The 22764-nt window shown below is 53.6% G+C and overlaps 1 protein-coding gene across 2 annotated transcripts in view; it reads right to left on the bottom strand.

Annotated features, from left to right (window-relative positions):
• Window positions 1-313: 313 nt before the first annotated feature.
• Triobp (TRIO and F-actin binding protein) overlaps window positions 314-22764 on the bottom strand; it is a 61710-nt gene continuing 39259 nt past the window's right edge. For both annotated transcript variants that reach the window (XM_074084454.1, XM_074084453.1), the window contains 13 exons: window positions 18470-18526; window positions 15662-15730; window positions 15447-15536; window positions 15017-15126; window positions 12654-13179; window positions 11880-11990; window positions 6552-6699; window positions 4945-5047; window positions 4207-4366; window positions 4016-4123; window positions 3007-3093; window positions 1851-2014; window positions 314-992 (listed from right to left, as the gene is read on the bottom strand). In XM_074084454.1, the coding sequence (XP_073940555.1) occupies window positions 1853-2014; window positions 3007-3093; window positions 4016-4123; window positions 4207-4366; window positions 4945-5047; window positions 6552-6699; window positions 11880-11990; window positions 12654-13179; window positions 15017-15126; window positions 15447-15536; window positions 15662-15730; window positions 18470-18526 (1731 nt within the window). In that variant the 3' untranslated portion in view covers window positions 314-992; window positions 1851-1852. The remainder of the gene's footprint in view (window positions 993-1850; window positions 2015-3006; window positions 3094-4015; window positions 4124-4206; window positions 4367-4944; window positions 5048-6551; window positions 6700-11879; window positions 11991-12653; window positions 13180-15016; window positions 15127-15446; window positions 15537-15661; window positions 15731-18469; window positions 18527-22764) is intronic.

The raw sequence follows: 22764 nt of genomic DNA, 5'->3' as shown, positions 1-22764 counted from the left end.
GTCAATCAGGGGCAGTTTCAGCTCCAGCCCTCTTTACAACTGCAGGGTTTTTCCGATCATAAGCTGTCTGTAACTTGTGGGGACCACGCTATAGTACAGATTCTGACTCAGAAGGTCAGGGCAGGGCTGGCTGGGTACTTCTGACATGCTTCCTGCTGCTGCTGCTGTTGCAGGAACTGGATTTGCAGCTCTACCCTCAGACACCCACATCCCCACTTCAGGAAGGGTGGGGTGCTGGTGGATGGGTGGGAGAGCCACTTTAAGAAACCCTAGTCCCTACCTCCCAGCCTGTATGGCCATCCAGGACACCAGAGCTGCTGGAAGGTTTTATTAAGTTAAGAGGGTTCATGGAGCAGGAGAGAAGTGTCTTCACTGGTGGCGCCAGCAGTTCCATGCCCAGGACTCCTCAGAGTGGGTAGGGCTGTAGGGACAGCTGCTGGCTCCCTCTGTCCAATCATCCCTCTGTCCAGATCCCAAGGTGCGGGCCCACCCAGGGCAGGAGTTAGTAGGAGGTAGGGCAGGAAGAGGGGGCTGCTACTTGTGTCTCTCTCCCCGTCAACCTGTCGTGGTTCCTGGGGGGCCTCAAGGGACCCTCAGGAGAAGGCTGAGGCCCAGAAGCCCAAGCAGGGGGCTGGAGAGGGAGAGGAGCCAGTCCTGGAAGCACACGCCACCAGGAACTGCTTTTTTAAAAAGTATAAAGTGTTTTAGAGAAAAAAAAAGGAAAAAAAAACTATATAAAAATCTCTTCACATATAAAATCCTGAAGAAGGTGCAAGTTAAGACCCAGTGCGAGGGGCGCGCTCAGATACGCAGTGTGTATATGTGTGTGTGTGGTGTGTGTGTGTGTGTGTGTGTGTGTGTGTAATGGGTACAAGTGCACGTGTGGCCCACAGGGTAAGGAGAAAGCTTGGCTTCTGTCTTCTACCCATCAGGGAAGGAGGGTGACTGGTCCATGAGGCTGGAGGGTCTGCAGCTGGTCTAGACCCGATAACCTGGAAGACAAGGACAGGTGCTGATGCCAGGCAAGGGGGTGAGAAGGAAAGGCCTTCCATACTCCAAGTTAAAGGCCAGGCAAGTCAGCTCTGTGGGGCGTCTCCACAAAATAGCCTGGCCCTCTGTAAATGACTTTTGCCCGTGCCTTAGGAAGTCCTGAGACTTGTCAAAAAAGAGGACACTCAGGGTAGGGAGGGGAAGTGTTGGGGAAGGCATCATAAAATGCTTCAAGCCCTGCTGAAGCAAGAACAGCTGTAAGAAAGCCGGGCACAGTAGTACACACCTGTAGTACCAGATACCAGAAGGCGGAGGCAGGAGGATTGAGCTTGAGACCTGAGTAAAGTTAGCGAGATGCTATCTCAGAAACAAAAATAAAAGGGCTGGGGACAGGGCCCAAGTGGTAGAGTGTTTGCCTAGCATGTGAGAGGTCCTGGGTTCAATCCCTAGTACTGCAGTGGAGGAAAGAATGACTCTAAGTGTAGGCAGGACAAAGTACAGCCACGGTCAGCATCGGTGGTGGTGAGCAGCTCAGGGGGAGGAACACTGTGAGTATGAAGGTGGATGTGCAATCTATCACCAGCCCGAGGAGGGGCAGCAGCCCTGGCTAAGAAGCAGGGCTTGGGATCGTGAGCCACCTGTACCTTCTCGCCTCGGAGAAAGAGCAATTCAGAGTGCAAGTTGAAAAGAGCAGCTCTGGCTCAAATCTGACCATCCCTGACAATCCTGTGTAGCTGGTGTCATGGTGCCATTTTCAGATGGGAAAAGAGAGGCCAGGAGAAGGACCTGCTGGCTCAGGGGGACCAGCAGGTTGTTCGTGGTGACTCCCCCTGCTCACCCTGCAGCGCCCGGGCACCCACCTCTACTCGGCCAGACTATTGCGCATGGACTCCTTCTCCTGCAGGGCGGCCATGGCAAGGCGCAGGTGCTCCTTCAGCTGCTCAATCTCGCGCTCTGACCGCGTCTTGATGTGGTTCAGCTCAACGTACACATCCTGGTACTTTACAGAGGTGAAGCGCTTGTCCTGAGGCAGGAAGGGACCATAAGGACTGAGCCACCCTTCAAGACCCTACTGGCACATAAAGCCCTAGTCTACTCCTTGCTGACAGCAGAGCAGCCAGGCCCCCCCGACCCCACGATTCATCCCTCCAGGGGTCCCTGAGCTGCCCAAGCCCTGGCACTCCTCCCAGCACTTCCTGGTGACTGGGTTGCACAGTCATTTTCACCCCATCGGAAGAGTGAGGGCTGAAGCTTGTGGGAGGTGAGGCCTTTAACTAAGACCCCAGGGCAGTGAGTGGCCAGTGTGAGAACCAGATCAATGTGGCCCAGAGCGTGGGCCTTTCCACGAGCTCATGGGGCCTGTTCATCAAGCGCAGTGAGCACAGTGCTGGCTCACACACACTCAGCCCCTGCAAGTCCACTGCTACCCAAAATGGGCCAGTGCAAGGACAGGGCAGCCAAGGGTGGGCTAGGCATGGCACAGATTCAGACTCGGGCTGGAATCCAGCCCTCCTGACTGCTGGCAATGCCTCCTGTTCCTCATGGGAATGCATGCTCCACAAGGCAGGGATTTGGGTCTGTTTGTTCACAGCTGTGTCCCCAGCACCTAGCATGGTGCCTGGCTCATAGTAGGTGCTCAATAAAAATAGATAAGCCAGTGTGGTGATCCCAAGGTTAGTTGGGAAAAGTTAGCAATACCCTATTTGAAAAACAAGAGCAATCAGGATCAGGTTACAGCTCAAGTGGCAGCAAAGCAATTGTCTAGCAAGTGCAAGGCCCAGGGTTCAATCGCCAGTACTGTTTAAAAGCTGGCAGAGTGGCTCAAGTGGTAGAGTGCCTGCTTGGCAAGAATGAAGCCCTCAGTTCAAACCCCAGCACTGCCCAATACAAAACAAAACAAACAGCACTGTTTTGTGCTGAGGAGAGGATGAAGCAAAGAGGACACCTGGCTCTGGGCAGATCGCACAGGCTGCTCAGGTGGCTCCAGAGCACCTTATCCCTACTGCTCCTGCCTACCTTCTGCATCACCTGGAGCTCATCTCGGAGGCACTGCACTTCCTTCTTCAGGTACTGAAGCTCGTTCTCCTTCACTCTCAGCAACACCTGGGGGTACAGGTGCCAGGCTGACTCTGGGCCAGAAGCCAGAGCTACCCAGGTCCACAGTGCCCACAGCCTGGCTCCTCCCCACCCAGCACCAACCTGCACCAAGACCTACATCCCAGAGGCCACCTCCCCCAGGAAACCACTCTGATCTCTGCTCCCCTTTCCTTGCTTGTCATCCCTTCCACACCCCGAGTGGGATTTTTGCTGTCATCTTGGCTGTAGCCCCAACAACAGCGCCAGGATCTCAGCTGGGGGTGAGGGGGTCAAAAGGAGGCTGTGCTATGACCCCACTATAACTGAGAGCTATGTGATCATGGCAAGCCATTCTGCTGACTCCTAATCCTGAGGGGCAAGGCTGCTGACTTGTCAAAGGGGACACGAGCTCTGCTAGGATGGTGAAGCCTAAAAGTTTAGACTGGAGGCCGACTGCCTGGTGCAAATCCCAGCTCCACAATACTCAGGAAGGCACTTGACCTCCCTGCTTCTCTTTTCTCATCTGTCCAACAGGGACAGTACAGTGTTGAACTCATAGGACTGTTGGAAGATGAGATAATGGCAATGAAAGACTTAACAGAAGTTCTAGGCACAGATAATAAAATAAATCAAATGCTAGGGTGAACGTGGGATCACATATAAGCTTTCTCACTCCAGCTTCTCATAATAAGGGCGGTACCATTTTACAGATGACTGCCGGGGACCCACAGCAGTAGGTGACAGGACTGGACAGGAGGACCGCCTCTGGCTGCTGTGTGGGCCGCAGGAATTCAGTCTTAACTGGGCCGGCCTCCCCTGGCTGGGGCCCAGACCCTCAGAATCTTGGTATTCCTGCTGCAGGTGACGCTCAGCCTGTTGTGGAGCAATCTACTAGGCCCCTGAACCACAGGCTGCCCCTCATGGGAGGGACAGAGGAGAAGGTGCTTACTTCCAGCTCACAGGAGCTCCGCTCATTGCTGCGCCCACAGCTGTTGCCCTGAGAGGCGATGAAGCTGCGTAGCCGGTCGATCTCCTCTGACAGGCGGGCGTGCAGCTCCTGGGTGGGGGTGGGGATGGACGGTCAGGGCAGGGGCGCTTGCCCCACTGCGCCCACTCCCACCATACCTGGGTCAGGCCTACCTGGTTGTGGCGCAGCAGCTCCTGGCCCTCCTGCTGGCAACGACGCAGAGTGTGCTCACGCTCCTCGGCCTGCTGTGTCAGGGCGCCAATCTCCAGGCACTTCTGGGAGTACTGCTCTGACAGCACTTGCAGCTCCCGCTTCAGAGCCTCCATGTCTGACCTGCCAGGCACAGCAAAGGGACAGATGGACCGTGTGGGCGCTCTTGCCACAGCCCAGCCTGGAGTCAGTCAGTCAACTCAATGTAGCTCAGAACTCCTGGTTCCCTTCATAGTTCTGCTCTCAGTCCACTGAGGGCTGTAAGTGGTGACAGATTCTTTGGGCTGCAGGTGCTTCCTCTGTGAGAGGGTGGGTTCAAGGGGTTGTCGCTAAAGCTACTATAGCCCCAGCATTCCAGACAGTGCTGTGGCAGAGAGACACCTGCTGTTTAAAAGTGACCTGCAACCCAGCTCTAGAGAACACTGAAAAGGAGAAGTAGAGGTGAAGAAGTAGAGGCTGAGACCAGCCTGAGCCTTGTTTAAGCCTGAAGAACTGTCTACCAGGACTGGCCTGGGCACTGGTTGAGGCCCTGCAGCCTCTGTTCCTTGTAAGACTGGGGTACGAATCACAGTAGGCAAACCAACGTGTTGTCTGCCAAGGGCCTCAGCCAAGTTCTCAATTCACAACTGCTAGTGTGGACAGTGGGCCCTGGCTCAGAGGCAGACCCAGCCAAAGACCCCAGGGCCCCTTAGCCATCTTACTGGTGCTGCTTCTGAAGGCCATCTGGGCCCTGCTGGAGACTCCGTGTTTTGCTCAGCTCGCGGCTCAGCTCTTCCTGGTAGGCCTTCTTCATGGCTTCAATGGCTGGGAGCAGGGCAGAAAGATGTTTGAGAGGCACTGGCCCTCCTCCGAGACTCAACTTATACAGGTGAATATTGCACCAGGAAGCAGCGTGCAAAGCACACTGCACCAGGGGTCCAGAGCAGTCCAGGCTGTGTCCTGAACTTAGTGGCTTTGGGTTAAGTTGCTCAACCTCTCTGAGCCTGTCAGAGGAGGATAACCCTATCTGATGGCCCTCCTAGGGAGACACTGGTCTATCCATTGGTACTTCCTGTTAGTGCTTTTAGTTAAGACCCCACACGAAGCACCATCCCTGCAGAGTCTACACGGTCCTTGAACAAGGTCCTTCTGCCCCATCAGGCTAGTGGTTCAGAGGTTGGCTCTGCAGTCAGTACAAGTCTATATGACTTTGTGCAGGTGGCAGCCCCTGGGTGTTTCAGACCTCTATCTGCAAAGAGTGATAACTACAGCTGAAGATGTCTATAGGGCATTTAGAACCGGGCCTGGCACAGAGGAAGGACCCAAATATTAGCTCCTGCTAGCTGTATTTCTTAGACCGTGAGCTCTCAAGGACCGAGGATTATTTCACGCTACACAGGTCGTTGTGAGGATTAAAAAGGATTATAGTTTTACCCACAATTCCAAAACCCCAAAGTTCCAAACAGCGAGTTTGTCATAAGGCTCTGGTAGAAATCTGATGTGCAGGGACACGTTGGTGGTCTCTGTTACACACACGCTTGACTTTCATGAAGTTCACTTCAGAAACCCTTTGTGCTGTCACAGGGTGACTACCACATGGCGCCTGCACAGGGTGACCTCCCGAAAATGTAGGAGTGGCTATGGGCTCAAACATAGGAAGCACTTGGCCAGCACCGGTGACGAGAAAGCTCCATTTCCTTTGAACTCTTGAATGCGAGCAAATGTCCTGTGGCCCCCTTGCCCCTCAGGGTGCCTAGTACATGTCAGGTGGCCACAGCAGGTATGTGGTGGGACTAGGGAAGAGAGAGTTGTCTGTTGCAGGCCTTTTCTGTTTCTGGTTTGGGAAAGCAGAGGGCGTTCAGATCACTGCCTGCAGCCAGAGTGCTCTGGACTCCAGTCCCAGACAAGTCACTAACCTCTCTGAGGCCCAGATTCCTCACCTGTGAAATGGGGATGTCCTTGGGGGTGCTGTGAGGACTTAGGGCACTCCTATGAGGAGCATGTGGGGCACAGCACAGGGCACTCAGCTAGGCCTGGCAAGGCCCCCTGAGCTCCCCAGGGAGATGTCACTCCTGTGAGGACAGGGCCTGTAGCTGATCAGTGTCCCCCAGCATGTGGGTAGTGTAGCTGCCCAGCAGCTGCAGACCCCTGGGGAATAGGACTCACAGCACATGGGCAGATCTCTTACTGCCTCAGTCCCCCTTTTCAAATAGGGCCAGAGACCAGCTAGGGGCTTCCAAACCCAAGTCTGATGCTGCAACCCCACTTCCTGTTTCAAGGCCTCCCCAGTTCAGTCAGGAGCCTCAGCCTGCAGGCGCAGGGTCCTTACCCGAGGCTGTGGCTGCAGTCTCCTCCGCCAGCAGCCACTCCTTCTCCTGCTGCAGCCTTTGCAGCTCGCGCTCGTGGTGCTGCTGCAGCTGCTCCATCACCTGCTGATGCGAGGACTCCATCTCTGCCAGGCTGCGCTCACAGGCCTCCTGCGGGCCAGAGGCCAGGAAGTCATGGGGCTGGGCCAGCCACCTTCCATGCAAGAAGCCTCAGGGCAGGCCTGGCCCATGTGCAGGCTCACCAGTGTCCAGTCATCACTAGCCTGCGCCTGCCCCTGATGCCAGGTCACTCTCACCATCCACAAACCTCACCTGTCACCGTTCTGCTTTAAACCCTCTGCAGTGGACTGGGATAAGTCCACACTAGCCCAGCAAGTGTGAGGCCAGGAGTTCAATTCTCAATACCACCAAAAATAAATGCATAAATAAATAAACCCTCTGGAGTCCCCCATCCTGCAGGGTCAGTCCCTTTCCCTTTGTTTGGTGCTCAGTGCCTCATCGCTGCCTGACCTTTCCTGGCCAAGCAACCTCATAGTTTATTTTGTTATTCTTGTTCTCTTTTTTTAGTTTTTGGTGGTACTGGGGTTTGAATTCAGGGCCTAGCACTTGCTAAACAGGCACAATACCACTTGAGCCACACCCCCCAGCCCTTTCTGCTCATTTATTTTTCAAATAGGGTCCCACATTTTTGCCTGGATCATCACCCTATTTACAATGATAGGTGCACGCCACCACACCCAGCTTTATTGGTTGAGATGGGTGCTTGATCTATTTGGCTTGGCTGGCCTCAAACCACAATCCTCCAGATTTCCACTTAGCTGGGATTTCAGATGTGAGCCACTGTGCCTAGGTACAAGCTCATATTTTTAAAAACTACCTTGTGGCTTGTTCATACCTTTGAGCTTTAGCTCATGCTGTTCCTCCCGACTGGAACATATTTTTGCAACATTCTCTCTCTGGGTAATTCACTTGGCCTGAAGCCCAGCTTAAAAGTCTCTTCTAGCTCTGTCTCTGGGCAGCCTTTCCCCTGCCTCCCTCGGTTCTGCTCTTCCAGACCATAATACCCTGAAGGCAGTGAATACCTGACATTCAGGCCAGAGCATGACATATAGCAGGTGTTTAGTAAAGGAGCTGAAATTGGTGACTTAATACAAAACAGGATTTTGGAGACAAGGTTGGCAAGGACTTACAAGACTGAGTGCCCACTGCGATGGGGTGTATGTGGGCAGTTTGGCAGTGTCAGTGCAGTTTTTTGGTTTTTTTTTTGAGACTCCTGAGTGCTGGGATTACAGGCACATAACACCACAAACCACCTGGTATTTTAACAACCCTATCCCTCTTTTTTTTTTTTTTTTTTTTTGTGGTACTGGGGCTTGAACTCAGGGCCCTCACCTTCAGCCACTCCACCAGCCCTATTCTTGTGAAGGGTTTTTCGAGATAGGGTCTTGTGAACTATTTGCCAGGGCTGGTTTTGAGCTGCCATCCTCCTGATCTCTGCCTCCTGAATAGCTAGGATTACAGGCGTGAGCCTCCCGTGCGTGGCTTCAACCCTCTCTTGACCTAGCACAGTGCACTCCTAGGACCAATCATCACATGTGTATGAAGAATCAGGGAAAAGGGTTTTTGCTTTTTATCAGTACTGGGTTTTGAACTGAGGGCTATGTGTTTGCTAGGCAGGCACTCTACTGTTTGAGCCACACCTCGAACTCTTTTTGCTCTGGTTATTTTGAAGATAAGAATCTTGCTTTTTGCCCAGGACAGCTTGGACTGTGATCCTGTTTTACACTTTCAGCTGTTGCTGGGATGAAAGGCACATGCCACCATGTCCAGCTTGTCTCTGCTCAGATGGGGGTCTCACAAACCGTTATGCCAAGTAGCTGGAGGTGTGAGCCACCAGTGCCCGGCTATGTGTTCGTTTCTAACCATTACTGCTGCTGGAGGTCAAACCTAGGGCCTTGCATGTGCCAGGAAAGAGTACCCTACAACCGAGACACCTCCCTGGTCATCCTTTGAATTGTTTTTGAAAATATAAACATGCTTCTTACATAATTTAAAAAAAAAGTTTACGGTTATAAAGAGGTGGCAAACTGAGGCAAGACGGCTAGATCAGGGTTGTGCTCTTCCCACCTGGCCAACGTGCAGCCACCTCTCCTGCAGCCAGCCACTCCCAGGGCTCCCGTAGGCTGTTGGGAGGGTAGGAAAAAGCCTCCTGAGTTAAGTTTTCTGAGTGGGAGGGGGGATGTCTGTCCTGCTGGGCCTCTAGGCTTGCCCTCTAAATGTCCCCCTACTTAGGACAACAGAACATAGTCCTGGAGTCCTACAGATTAGACCCCCATGGAGTAGCCATGAATCAGCCCCCCTCTCCCACCCCCCATCCAGCCTTGTCTGATCTTTAGCTTCCACATCTTTCAAACAGGTACCACAAGGGCAACTCATAAGGTCCCTGGGCACAGGAGTGCAAGCTTAGTCAGTGCCCCACCCAGAAATGTGGGGGGAGAGGGCTGAGGCCCGCATTCTTAAAGGGCCAGAGCAGGTAGACAGAAGCAGCAGCTCACAGGGTACAGGGGGATGGCAGAAGGAGGGATCCAGACTATGAGGAGGGCTCCTAGAAGGCCACCTGCTGCTTCTGACCTACCTTCCTGAGTGGCCTGGATGTCCTCATACTGGCCACACTTCTGACATGGACATCAATGTAGATGAAGAAATGCCAGTGCCCTCATTGCATTAGGCTGGAAGGTCCCCTCTGCCAAAGAAGGCACTGAAGTCCCAATGCATGAAGCCCAGACCTCCCAACAGTTGTCCTGTGGTGGCAAGGCCCCCAGCCCTAAAAGAGAGGTGCTTACTCAAACTGAGATACCAAGCTGGGAATCCCTCCCCAAGCTGTCACCTCTCCAGGGTCCACTGAATATCCAGCCACCTCCACCTGTGCTGAGGGGGACACATGACTCAGCTCCTCTTCTTGGCCTTTGCTCAGATGCCCCCACCATGATCTTTGACTGTTTCCTGACTATTTCTTTCTTCCCAACCCTCCAATTCCACTTGCTGCCTCTGCCCACCTCAGCCTAACCAGACAAAGTGCTGACATCCTTTGGAGTGCCCAATGGAACATGTGGGGACCAGGAAATTAGGATTCTAGGTCTGCCTACAGCTCAAAGGTCACACTCCCTTTCTGGGCCTCTGTTTCCCCATCTGTAAGTTGAGAAGTCCCAGGATGCTTTTAAAATTTCATTTTGCTGGAAGAAACCTTTTCTCAGATGGAATTTAAAGTCAGTTGTAATAGTAAAACAGACAAAGATGGAACTGCTCTGTTTATAGGTGAATGGACATACTCAGAGAGGTGCCCCTGGACTTCGCAGAGCCCCCAGGCCAGGTGTGAGCCAAGGGAAGTCTTTGACAACACTGGCTCCTTCTCCATACTCCCCAAGTCCGGGTAAGTCCAGGCTGGCCTCTTCAACAGGCCTCAACTCTCCTTGCTCATGTGGCAGAACTTCCCACTCACTACTCATGGATGGAGGTCTCTGCTGGTGCAGCAGCCTCGCCTCAGGGCCCTGCAGACTCTTCTCTGCCCTCCTAGGCCCAATCATCAAGTACTATTTTCTCCCTCCAGATACACCCTCACCCCCACCACCAACCCACTCTCTCCTAACCACGCCCTAGCTCCTCTGGCCTGAGCCTAGCCCCCTCCTGAGTCTCTGAACTCCAAGATCACCTTCCATGTCACTGGCAGACCTCCCAAGGTCTATGGAATAAGACTAATAACTCTCAGCTTACTCTTGGAAGATCTTTAATAGGCAACAACCAGTCTCCACCATCAGCTACAACCAGTGTCCCCACACATACACCACCTAGGAAGCCTTCCAGAGAGCCCCTTCCGTGGTGACCTACACTGAATCCTGGGAACTTCTAGAAGGGTCCTGCCATCCAGGGCCTAGGATCCCAGCATTCTTTTCTCCTTTGGGCAATGGTGTACTATAGACTGCAAATAACTGTCAAATTTTTAGGAATTTTGTGACCTAGGTGCTAAGCAAGGCCATTTTTAAAAACTAAATTTATAAACTCACAATTAATTATATTGAAAACAAAGGCAATAGTCAGAAAGTGTCATTCCCTAATTTTTTCACTGTGTTTATTATATGTGTTCCCGAGGTTGTTTATGGCTGTGGTGTCTGTATGACAGAAATGCTACATGATGGTGTGCTGACTCTTCCGAGGCTATGCTCAGTGACTTTGCATGGGTAGCAAACATCAACCATGGTGAGAGCACTTACACCATGGGAACTGGTAGATGTTACAACTCACAACTTGACCCTCTGTCTTAAGGACTGTCTAGAATTAAACAAGTGCTGAGAAAATGCTAGGATGACAGATTAAACTTGAAAGTATCTCATCTATAACCATCATATTGTACACAGAACAAAAAATTGCAGAAATAGTCTTAATAGAATGCTCAATAGAAACTATTATCTGATTTGGCGAAGTCGCTCACAATATTGACCAGATGAAGTTTCCATATGCATTCTCACTTTACTTGTTAGCATAAACAAAAATGGCAACTGCATTTATATTAGATCTGTGTGTATTTGTTAATTAGCTGTGGACACAAGAATATGGAAAATCACTGAAAGCATTCTGAGAAAAATCCACCATGTGGAATTCACAATAAAAAGTATTATATATTTTTATTTGTAAATTATATACTAAACATCTTTTGTATCAGTAAAATTTATAGTAACTATGTGCACACACACACACATGCTTTTTTTCTGGGGATCCAGTTGTCTCAGCGTGACAACCAAAATTGTTTCCAGACAAAACCAACTGTCCCCAGGGGCAAAGTCACCCCCAGCTGAGAAGTGCTGTCCGGGCAGAAGGTACACTCCCTGAGGGCCACTGAAGGCTCCCACATCCTGCAGACCTCCTTGGTAGGCATGAACAGGCTCTCCCTGTGTTTAGGGAACAATTCCCAGGGCTCCCCATTTCCCCAAGGTGATGAAGGGGAAGGAGTCCAAGTGCAGAGTGTCACACGGGGACTCACACATAGGCTCTGCAGTCAGTGGAACCCAGGCTCAAATCCCACCTTTGACACCTGCAGACTGGGTGACCTCGGGCAAGTCACATAACCTCTCAGAGCTCAGTGGCCTTGTCTGTAAAATGGGCACAGTGATCATGCCCACCAGCTGTGGGGAGATGAAATGAGAGGATGCACGTCACATGCCTCACACAGGATCTAGCACACAGGAAGGGCTTCCAAACTGTTTTAAATTTGTTTTCTGACAACACAGCAACCAGAAACTTGCCCCCAACCCCACACAACAGCTCCTCAGCCTTACCTGTGAGATGTAGCCTGGAGGGATGAGACTATCCTCCTGGGGTCTGGATACATTCTGAGGAGCTTCCCCTCGAAGACGCCATGCCTCTAGCTGGGCACGAAGAGACTGGACCTACGAGGGGAGAAGACCAGGTCAATGGGGGCCCAGAAATGGAGAGGGACCCGGTAGCGGGAAGGAAAGAGCCCACAGCCTTCCAGCTCCACAGGGCTACAAACCCAACTTCTGTGGGGTGCTTAGGAGCAGCTTTGGTTTTGAGAATGGCTAGGCACAGGCAAGAGGGACGTTCTGGCTGGTTTCTGGATGGCCAGGCCAATGACCTGGGAGAGCTTAGGCCATGAGATCACAAGAGAGGTTTGGGACTTGCACACTGCAGTCACGGATATGACTCATGAAGAAGGGAGCAGGGCAAACATCGCTATGCCTCATGTCAGTGACAATGTGACAAGGTCCACCCAGGAGGATCACAACATGCCATGAGCAAGATGTGAGCTGAGGGAGGTAAAGAGGCTCTGGACAGGCTTGTTTATAAAATATGCATAACAGATGGTCTCCCTTTGCTTCCCACTTCTCTTCCCTATGATTATTAAGGGCAGAGCTAGAAAGAAGCAAAACAGGAAATAAACACCAAGGCCAAGTAAGATTTCCAAACAAGAAGCCTGAGGTGCGTGACAGTGAGCAGATCAAGGTTGAACTCCCCATCACTGTAGGTGTGTAAGATAAATGCCAAGGCATGCGTTCAGGGACTAGAGAGGGGCTGGGAGGCAAGGGGCCCACCTCCTTCTCCAGGGCCTCGTGGCTGTCACTCGGGGACCCCCGGCGCTCCCCGTAGCTTTGGTTGAGCAGGGCGTTGAGTGGTACCCGCTTGCTCTCCCGCAGGGGCAGCTTCTCCAGCTCTTGCCACTTCTTCTCGATCTCCTCACTGAGCCGGCTCTGCTGATCCTCAGTCAGGGGGGCGCCCAGGCTCCGGCGTGGCCCTTCTCCAGTAGGTGTCTCTGGGGCCCTGCTGTCTGTGGCCTCGAACCACTTGCGCCTCTCCTCAGAGCGCTGGGCCAGGTCCCGCTCCAGCTCCTCCTGCTTGGCAGGACGGTCAGGAGTGCGGACCGGGATGCGGGCCCGCTGTGGGGAGCTCTGAGTCAACGGGGAGAGCTCCACATAGTCCAGGGACTGCCGTGGCCCATCCACCTTGCGAGAACCACCCCGGCTGATGACCTCGGAGCCTGCTCGCTGTTCCCCCACCTTCAGTGAGCCCTTTTGGGTACTGTAGCTGTGCAGTGTGTTCTCTTTATTGCAGTCCGAGAGCCTAGGGCACCAGCAGAGCCACGTCAGGCAAGACCTTGCCCACTCAGAGGGCCACCTGGGTGCCAGGCCCAGTGCCAGGGGCTGGACACACCCCAGGGGAGCAAGCAGTCCAACCAAGAGACGGAAAACTCAAGCTTCATCAGTAGTAGATGCTGGGGACATCCCAGTTCTACCATTTGCCAGCAGAGGGCCCAGAATGTCTGGCTTCCCTTCCTTTCTTGGAGCCTCAGGTACTCATCTGGAACATGGGACAAAATGCCTCACACGGGACAAAATGCCTCACATGGCATGGATGTGAGGGCTTGGTAAGCAAATGTGCACAAAGCAACCAGGAGGTCCTTTGCAAATGCTGATGGATACACTATCATTAAAGGCACAAAGCCAGGCAGGTGCCTGATGGCTTCACAGTTGAAATCCTAGCTACTCAGGAGGCAGAGGCCAGGAGGACTAAAGTTCAAAGCCAGCCCAGGCAAAAAGTTGCAGAGAAAACCCATCACAAAAAAGGGCTGGCAGAATGGCTTAAGTGATGGAGTGCCTGCTTAGCAAGGGTGAAGCCCTGAGTTCAAACCCCAGTACCACCACCACCGAAAAAAAAAAAAAAAAAGCATGAAGCCAAAAAACTCATTTCTTGTTTTCTACATTTTTTTTTGTTTTTTTTGGTGGACTCAAGAACTCTACCACTTGAGCCACTCCTCCAGTCCACCAAAAAACTCATGAGAAAAAAATGCCCTGGGTTCAGGAGGCTCACATTGGAATAGGAGAGATGCCTGTGGGCACTGCTTACATTTGGGTGCACAGAGCACAAGCTGTTGAGACTCTGAATGACCATCGCTGTTCTTTTCTTCCACAATACAGCTAGGTGTATGGACTCCCGCTCAAAAACTACACTTCCCAGAATCCCCTTCAGTGACATGTGGCCATGTGACTACCTTCTGCTACTTGGGTGAGAAGCAGCTCTGTCTAAAGGGTTGGGTACTACTCCCATGGCTCCTGGCTGGGACATCCTAGGTGCCTACGCATTGCCCTTTGACAAAGAAGCGAAGCTGTGTGCTGAGCACTGCCGAGCTGCCCACCAGGCCTAGACCACACAGCACTGGGATGATCTTGAGAATGAAATAAACATCTACCTTGCTTAAGCCACTGTGTCTGGAGTTTCCTTGTTTGAGCAGCCAAGCCCATACATTGAATAGTAGGCCAACTATTTATAAACTTCGGGAGTTTATAAAGGCCTCCAGCACATCTGCTCACTTGAATACCCAACATAACTGATGAGAAATCCGAAACACCGATGGAAAAGCTACTGGCCTAAGGTCAAGCAGCCAGGATGTGGCCAAGCTGAGGGACTCACATTTAGCCCCCTTCCATACCATGCTCTGTTTTTTCACCCAGCAGCTCCTAGCCTCATTCCCCAGAGGGCTCTGCCATCAGGTAACAAATCGCCCCGTTCCTCTACCATGGCAACCTTGAGGAGGGAGGCACCTCATCTCAGAGGGGGAGCAGAGGCACCAAGGTGCCTAGGCTCTCCTCAGCAGAGGCTCAGGCACAGCCCCACCACAGAGACAGAAGAGCCACCTAGCAGGGCCTTTGCCTCACAATTATCTTTTTACATGACTCTTTCAGGAACTGGGGGACATGAGGGGTGGTAGGTCAAACCTCACATCCTCAATGCATTTCTGCATGAATACCAGTGGTGCTCATTACTTTCTCCCCATTTTGTTGCTAGAGAAACTGAGGCCCAGGAGGTACAGCCACAGGGCCCTCAGGGGAGTGTCTAGAACCCTGCTCAGGGATACAGGGTTAAGTGCCACCCCAAGGCCCCAGCCTAGCCCAGCACATACTTGGTGACATCTGGGGCTGAAGCTGGACGCACAGTCTTCCTCAGAGCCTCAATCCAGTTCCGCCGAATGCCTGAGGTCATGGCTGACAAGGTATAGACAGCATCCTTTGTCTGCAAGTGTATCCCATGATAGGTTGCCACATGGCCAGACTCATGCTCCCTCCCACCATGGACACCAGGGAGGCAGCCCTTCTTTCCCAGGAGAGTGTCTAAGGTCTTGAGGGGTGGGAAAAGGGCATTAATCTTCCCCTGCTAGCCTGGGCACAGTGCTGGTGGCTCAAGGTTCTCCCTAGATATAGTTAGTGTCGGCGCTGCTGACTGGCTCTGAGGATGGGTCTCTGGGTATATAAGTGAGTCAAAGTCAACACCAACACCTCCTCTTGGGTCTCTGGTCATGCTGCCCGCTTCCCCCCTGCTGCATGCAGCCTCACGTGGATCTGGAAGCCATAGTTTCGCTGCACAGCATACTCAGTGACATCTGTGCAGGAGCGCAGGTCAATCTCACCATCCAGTTCATCTGCCTAGAGCAGGAGGTCCCACAGTGGTCGAATGAGTGGCCTGGAGAGCCCACTCCCCTGATCCCAGCCCCTGCCAGGGGTTATGGGCACATGAACGGGGAGAGGACCCTCCCACTCAGTTGCCTCACCTCCTCTGCAGTGGAGTCTCTGTAATACTTGAGGCTTGAATCTGTCAACACAAACCAATGCTTCTTCCACTGCAAAGGAGAAGAGATGATGAGCAAGAAGGTGGTGAGGGTGGAAGGAAGGAGCTCATGCCAACAATTCTGCCTAGGAGCTGCTGACAATCAGCCATTCTCACAGTTGAGGTTGGAAGCCCTGGGTCTGAAAGCCAGATCTGAAGAGAGTCCCTTCATTTCCCCCTCCAAGCCTCTAGGGGGCAGCAGCTGTAAAATGGGTTGACTTTCCAAAACCATGCACTCCCCTAGATTTGTTGATGCTCCCAGAACCCTCTGAAGATACAAGGTTCCTTAGGTACCACCCTAGTGCAGATCAGAGAGGGGACATGACCTATGGAAGATCACTTGCCTAACAAGTCAGGGGCTAAGTGGGGTCAGAAAATTATAATGAGCCCCCCCCAGGAATGCCACAGCAGTGATCAAGGACAAAGTTTTGCAGGACAAGAGAACTGGCAAGGGGCTTAAGGTGGATGGCCGAGTACCAGGCAGAGTCTTTTCTTCCCACCTGCACACTGGTATCCACATGTTCAATGTGGGAGAACGCTATAACATATGTGCACTTTTCTTTTTGTGGTACTGAGGTTTGAACTCAGGGCCTTGCACTTATTAGGTAAAGCCCTGCATGCACGTTTGTAATTCACGGGTTAGAGAGCTTTCTGCAGTGCCTCTCAATACAGCTAAGGTTTGGCTGACAACACGTGCAGGCAAGGGACAAGGGCATGGAACAGCCTGACATCCCACACACCAAACTCAGCCTACCTCTAGGCTCTGGTTACTCCACTCGAATGCCAGCTGAGGTCTACCCACTGCCAGAGTCAGTGCAGGTCACCCAAACCTCAGCCTTCCTGGGACTCCCCCATGTCACCAAGCTATCTATACTGTTTGTTGTTTCAAGTACTTAGCTTCCTTCCCTCCAGAACTTAGTAAATTTTCCAGGGCAGCAAGGATAATGCTTTCTGTTTCTTTCCATGCTGCTTCCCCTGAGAAACAGGCTTTTAGTATCCAGGGACCTAGGGTGTGACAGTCCCTTGCTAGCTGTGTGCTTGCAAGCAAGTGTCTCTACTTATTTGAGCATCAGTCTTCTGACTATACAGCAGAGCTGCTAAAAAGTTCCTAAGCCTTGCCAGACATTGATAGCTCACACCTGTAATCCTAGCTACTCAGGAGGCAAGCAACAGGAGGATCACATTTCAAAGGCACCCCCCCCCACCCGGGGGCAAATAGTCCATGAGACCTTAATCTCAAAAAACCCCATCACAAAAAAAAAAAAAAAAAAAAAGAGCTGGTGGAGTGGCTCAAGGTGTAGGCCCTGAGTTCAAGCCCCAATACTGAAAAAAAAAAAAAGTTCCTAAGCCTTCCAGTAAGGTTAGAAACACCTACCCCATGTCTCTCACAGCCCTTGGCGCAGGGACGGGCACCAAGCTATTGGCAAGTGGCTGGCCACTTAGGACCATCCTGCCTTCCCTGAGTGGATCAAGTTGCTGCCTGGGACCTCAACTGCCTCTCTGCAACCTGGGGCAGTCAATAGCTTCTTGGTCCTTCCAGGCCTACTCTGGGTGTCCGTGCTGGGAACTGGATAAGCTCCATGGGCCTCAGGTGCTCAGTTCTAGCCTGAGCTGTCCAAGGCTTAGAAGGGACAGACACTCATGGGCTTATCTCCTGTCTGTGCATGGGGGGCTGGGCTGGTGACACTCCCAGAGCCCTTCCAGCTCAGACATTCCAAAACCCCATGAAGGAGCATGAGTAATGGCCAGTTCTGGGTGGGGCTCATAATCCCTTTGCCCTCCAGGGACCCTGGGTGGGAAGGCCAGGAAGGGGTCACTGGCAGGGTGCCAGGCCTTGTGTGCTCCTGGAGAGCAGCCACCAGGGGATGGTGGGCAGGCAGCAGGGACGGAAGGCTGCAGGCTGGAAGGAATAAAGTGTGTGGGCAGGAAACACAATGAGATTCCCTTTGGCTCTGAGCCCTGCCCGGCATGCAGGCTGCACGCAGACCCGAGCCACAGGCGCATGCAGGCTGGGGTGAGAGGTGGCCCCTCCCGGGCCAGGTGGGCAGGATGCCAACTCAGCTCCCAAGCTCCAGTATGGCAGCAGAAAGGCAAAGCTGGCAAAATAGCCACTGTACCTTCTGGTTCCAAGGATAGATACAGTAGACAGACAGAAGGGTCATAAGCTGAGCTCCCAGTAGGCCAAAGGGACTATGGGACCCTTCCACTGCTGATCTCTGACTTTATTCTCCACTCATCACCCACTACGCCCACTTCGCAGATGGGGCCACTGAGGCCTAGAGAACGCTGTGACTCCACCAGTGAGTCCCGGGTTGGTAAAACTTCTGAGCCTGTGCTCTCAGCTCATGCCCGAGCCTTAGGCAGTCTGTCCCAGGCCAGGGGATCTCTGTGAACCCTCCACCTCACATCCTCAGATCCCTAGTCAGGGTCATGAAGTGGGATGGCCAAGGAGCTCATGATGAGAGCAGAGAAAGGGGTGTGGGGCACGTGTAGCCAGGAGGCCTCCACCTTGTGACTTTCACACTGTAGACTGCTCAGGAAACATACGGGCAGCAGCCTCTGTCCTCCACCTGCCAGGTCTTCTCTTCCACTGCACAAGGAGCGCACTTCCCTAGGGCTTTCACCTGGCCCCCACCTTTGAGCTCCACCCCTACCCTCAGAGGTGAGGGCCTCCAGAAGGCTGGAAAGGCCAGGGAGACCCCGCACCAGCCCAGCCCAGCCCACCTCTCCCCTCCCATCCAGCCCTCCTAACCTCTCCAGGTTCATCCAGGATTGACATCCATCCCTTCTTGAAGTTGAGCAGGTCGGGCTGTGGGAGGTGAGAGAAAGATGAATCAGGCCCACAGGAGGCCACCTGGGCTGCACAGAGGGGTGCAGTATACATTTTATCCCAAGTCCTATGAGACTGAGGTCTGATAAAACCAGTAGAGGGGCTAAAGGCCCAGAGAGCCCCTCAAATCCAAAGACTTCCAGCCACTGAGGCAGCCTTGGCCCCTTCCCCCAACATCCGGCATCCTCTGAGATCCAACAGGTTGGGCCAAGTGGCTGACACATACACCCCAGATGTCCAAGCTTCCCTCCCTCTGGGAGGAGAGGGAGCCAAGGGGACCTTGCTATAGAGACTCCTAGGTAGCCCAAAGCAATGGGCTGAGCAGACTGTCTAGGTCCCCTGTAACAAGGCCCAGGTGGCCCACTAGGAACGCACCCTAATTCTGCCCACCTCTGCACGCTGGCCCTCCAGTCAGTCCTGCCCTTCCTTGTCTCCTAGAGACCTAAAAGGTAGAGTCAGGCCCAGGCTGAGGTCCCCTTAGGAAGCCTAGGTCTCCTTGGGAAAGTCATGTCACTTTAGTCCTGACAAGCCCTACCTGCCAGATACTGCCCAGGGATGCACAGCCTCGGGGCTTGGGGGCTCCCAGCCGCAGCATGTCCACAGGGGCATGTGAGCCTCATACCCTAACCCAGACCTACTTGAAGAAGCTTCTCACACTGGTATTTTCTTGACCAAGCCCATCTGGAAGGCAGCAGCCATCAGACCCTCCCTGCACACTGGGGTCCTCTCTCATCTAGGTCCCAGTCCCTCTACAGTCTCAACTCCTACTCACTGGCAGGGAGGTGTGCAGAGCAGGCCAGGCCGGTGGTGGTGGTGGAGGCAGCCACCTGTTACCATGGCTCTGAGCCCACCTATCAGCGCCTACATCACAGCCTCACCAGACCAAGGTGTCTGGTTGCGTGGAGGCAGTCGTGGCTCAGCTTAGTAGGGTGAGTGGCGACAGCTGGAAACCAGAGCCATCTGACCTAGCCACCTCTCCTGACCCACCCCTCTTAGGTGGAGGAAATGGGCTGAGAGAGTTTGGGTCAGTAGCCTGGACATCCAGAACCCTTCACAGGCATGGTGAGGGACCTTTGTAAGCTGGCAGCCTCGTCCTGCATATCTGTCTGAAGGAGGAGAGAGGTTCTGCTCCAAGCCAGGAAACCCTGGGGCTGTGTTCGTCCTGTCTGTTCTCTATTCTGCTAGCCTATCACCCACCTGTGACAAGGCTGCCCAGGGTAGTCCCAAGCTAAGGCTGATGACCATGACCAACCACACCTGCCTCCACTTCCCTCCAGCCTGGGATCCCCCACTGACCCAGGGTCTGGCTAAGGCTGGCCACAGCAGGCCCCAGGACAAGCTGAATAAACATCTTCTGGCTCCTTGTTCTTGTTTCTTAAGCTTTGAGGACATTTCGCTCACCCCAACCTGGCCCCAGGAACCATGGCTGCAGACGGAGCAGCCTGGTGACCCTCCAAGGCCAGTACAGATGCAAAGCACACCATGTCAGGCACGACCTAGCACTGCTAATGAGAGTTTTTAAACTCTCTGGCAGGGGAACCTGTGGCCAGAATCAAAAGGCCTGCCGGCCTGGCTCTCAAGCTGTCAGGGCCAGCCCTGCTTCTCCACTTGCAGGTAGTGTAGCTTCTTCATTCTCTTTTGAGGAGTAGCCACAGGCTCATGCTCTCCTTCCTGACCTTGGCCACAGGTCAGTCCTGCCTCCTGCCTAGACAGTGGCCTCAGCCCCCTCTACCCAACACTGCCAGGGGAACCCACTCAAAAAGGCCTAGTGTCACATGGCTGCTTAAAACCTCTGGGAATGGCTCCAGGTGACTCCAAAACAAAATACACCTGCCTCATCTTCCCTTCCAGCCTGGCCTCCCCTTGCCTGGAGGCCCCTGTTTATACTATCACAGTGCTCACAAATCCCCAACACACCAGGACTCTGAACTCTTCACAACTGCCATGTTGTTCGGTCTGAAATACTAGGCTTCCTTGTTGGCCAAAGCAAGTCCCTACTTATGCCTGAAGAAGGTGCTGATCTGCACTGCTGAGGCCTCTTCCCACTACTTACCCTGCTCAGCCTGCCAGCTGCCCCCTCCCCACTGCTGCCTCCCTCAGTGGGGAGCCCTGGCAGAGGTCCCTGTTGCATCAGGATTGTCTTATGGCCTTTACTTTAGCCTCCAGGCAAGCCAGTCAGGACCCAGGAGCCGGCACATTATGGGGCTCAGGGAGACTTTTTGGAAACCTTACCCCAGACTTTTAAAAGCCAGGTTCTGTTCTAGGGCAAGAAATCAGCTGTGAGTAAGAGCTGTGCCCCTGCCCTGGTGGATCTTAGGAGACACAGACAATAAACAAGGAAACAAGTATATAATTTGATGCCTGGCAATGGCTGGGTAACGAGGCTTCTCAGCAAAGCTCTGCCGGAGTTCAGGCAAGAAGGTGGAAGACAATCCAGACTCCAGGTCCAGCCCCAAATCTCAAGTTCCCTGCAGTTTCTAAGCAGTTACCAAATCCCAGCACCTGAGCCATTGGCTGTCTACATCCCTGTGTTCAGGGGTGGGGAACAAAGTGATGGACTAGAGAGAGAAAGAGGGTTGAGGAAGGCATAGGAGGAACACCAGCTCAGAGCTGGCTCAGTATGAATGGCAGCCAGGAGGAGCTCAGTGAGCACAGCTAGTGGTGATCATGGGCCTTCACTCTGCTCCAAAACCTTTCATGGCTCCCCATCGAGCTGACCAAAGCCCAAAGTGCTTTCTCAGGCCTCCTCTGTGCTTTTAGCATCCCCAACAGGGCCAACTAGCCTTTGTTCACACCGTTCCCTCCTCCCAAAGCTCTGTCCTTCCCTTGTCCATCTCCACCTGACAAAGTCGTAATATCACAGGACATCTCCCTCTGGAAGCCCTCCTCCTACCAGCACTGCCTTCCTCCCAGCACCACACGCATGCTATGCCCAGCAGCCTCACCCTTGCTCAACACATACTGCCCGGGAGCGGCAAACTGTGTACTTTTCTTATCTCTCCCTAGAAAACAAACTGGGACAGACCTGGATACAAATTCTGATCCAGCCAGGGACCAACCTCCTCACCAGGGCATGTTCCTTCACCTCTCTAAGCCTCAGTTTCTCCAGCTGTTTGATGGGGATAGTACCCAACTTAAAAGATCAATTTGGTAAGATGAAATCACCCAGTTCGGGGCCTGGCAGACACCCGGTGGGCCATGCAACCACTTCCCCCTGGCCCCAAGACACGGACTCAGCTCCTCCCCCCACATCTCTCTACTCCCTGCCTGGGAAGGGGTGGCTGCTGCTGACGGCAGGAAAGGCCAGCAGGGAGGTGGCAGGATGTGCGGAGGCCGAGGAAGTCCAGGCAGCAGCAGCAGCGCCAGGTCATCACACTCAGAGACTGGGCCCCACAGGCCACGCCCCCGGCAGCGCAGCCCACCCCTCACTAGGGCTCCACTCACTTTTAGGCAGAGATGCGCATGTGTACACACACCCTGCTCGTGCTCCTCCCAACCCCAATAGGGCCACCGGGCTCTCAGGGCCTGAAATCAAAAGCAGCCCCACCACTCCCTTCCAGAATACCATAGTCAGGTGGTCCTCCTGACCCAGGACAGGGGCTACTTTTCCCTTACAGTCAGGGGAGTGTGGGGGAATCACCCTCTGGCAACTCACCAGTGTCCCTCCCAAGCCTCGGTTTACCTGTCTGTGAAATGGGGAGAACAGTGGACTCAGGTGTGAGGTTCGACAGGCCAATGAAGGCACAGTACTGACGGCCTTGAGTAGGGCTCACCCCCAAGAGAAACGCTAGCCCCTGCCATGTGTGCCCCAGCCAAGGCCCCAGCACTGGGAGAACACCGTTTCAGACCCGGCAGGATGGGCTCCCGGACCATGCGGTGGGCGGGCCGGCCCCTCATCATCCCCTAACCTCGGGCCAGCGCCCACACGCGTGACCAATCTTGCCAAGTTAGGCCAGGGTCAGCGCGACCCGTGCAAGCTCCGAAGCGCCTCTTCCCAACCGAGGCAACGACCCAGGGTCAGGCCAGGCGCATGTGCGCTCCTCCCGGGGCCCGGAGCCCCAGGTAGCCGGGGGGAACCGGCTGTTCACCTGGGGGGCTGTCGGAGAGGGGGAAAGGGTGGCCCCGAATCCGTCCGTGACTGGTTCTGCAAAAGCGAGGACGGTTGCGCGGGACGGTTGCGGGGAGTTCCCACCTCCTCGGGTGGCCTGCGCTCGTGG

Source organism: Castor canadensis, chromosome 8 (genome assembly GCF_047511655.1).
Source record: "Castor canadensis chromosome 8, mCasCan1.hap1v2, whole genome shotgun sequence".
Lineage (NCBI taxonomy): Eukaryota > Metazoa > Chordata > Mammalia > Rodentia > Castoridae > Castor > Castor canadensis.
Note: the sequence above shows the minus strand (reverse complement) of the source record. Positions and strands in the feature narration are given on the sequence as shown.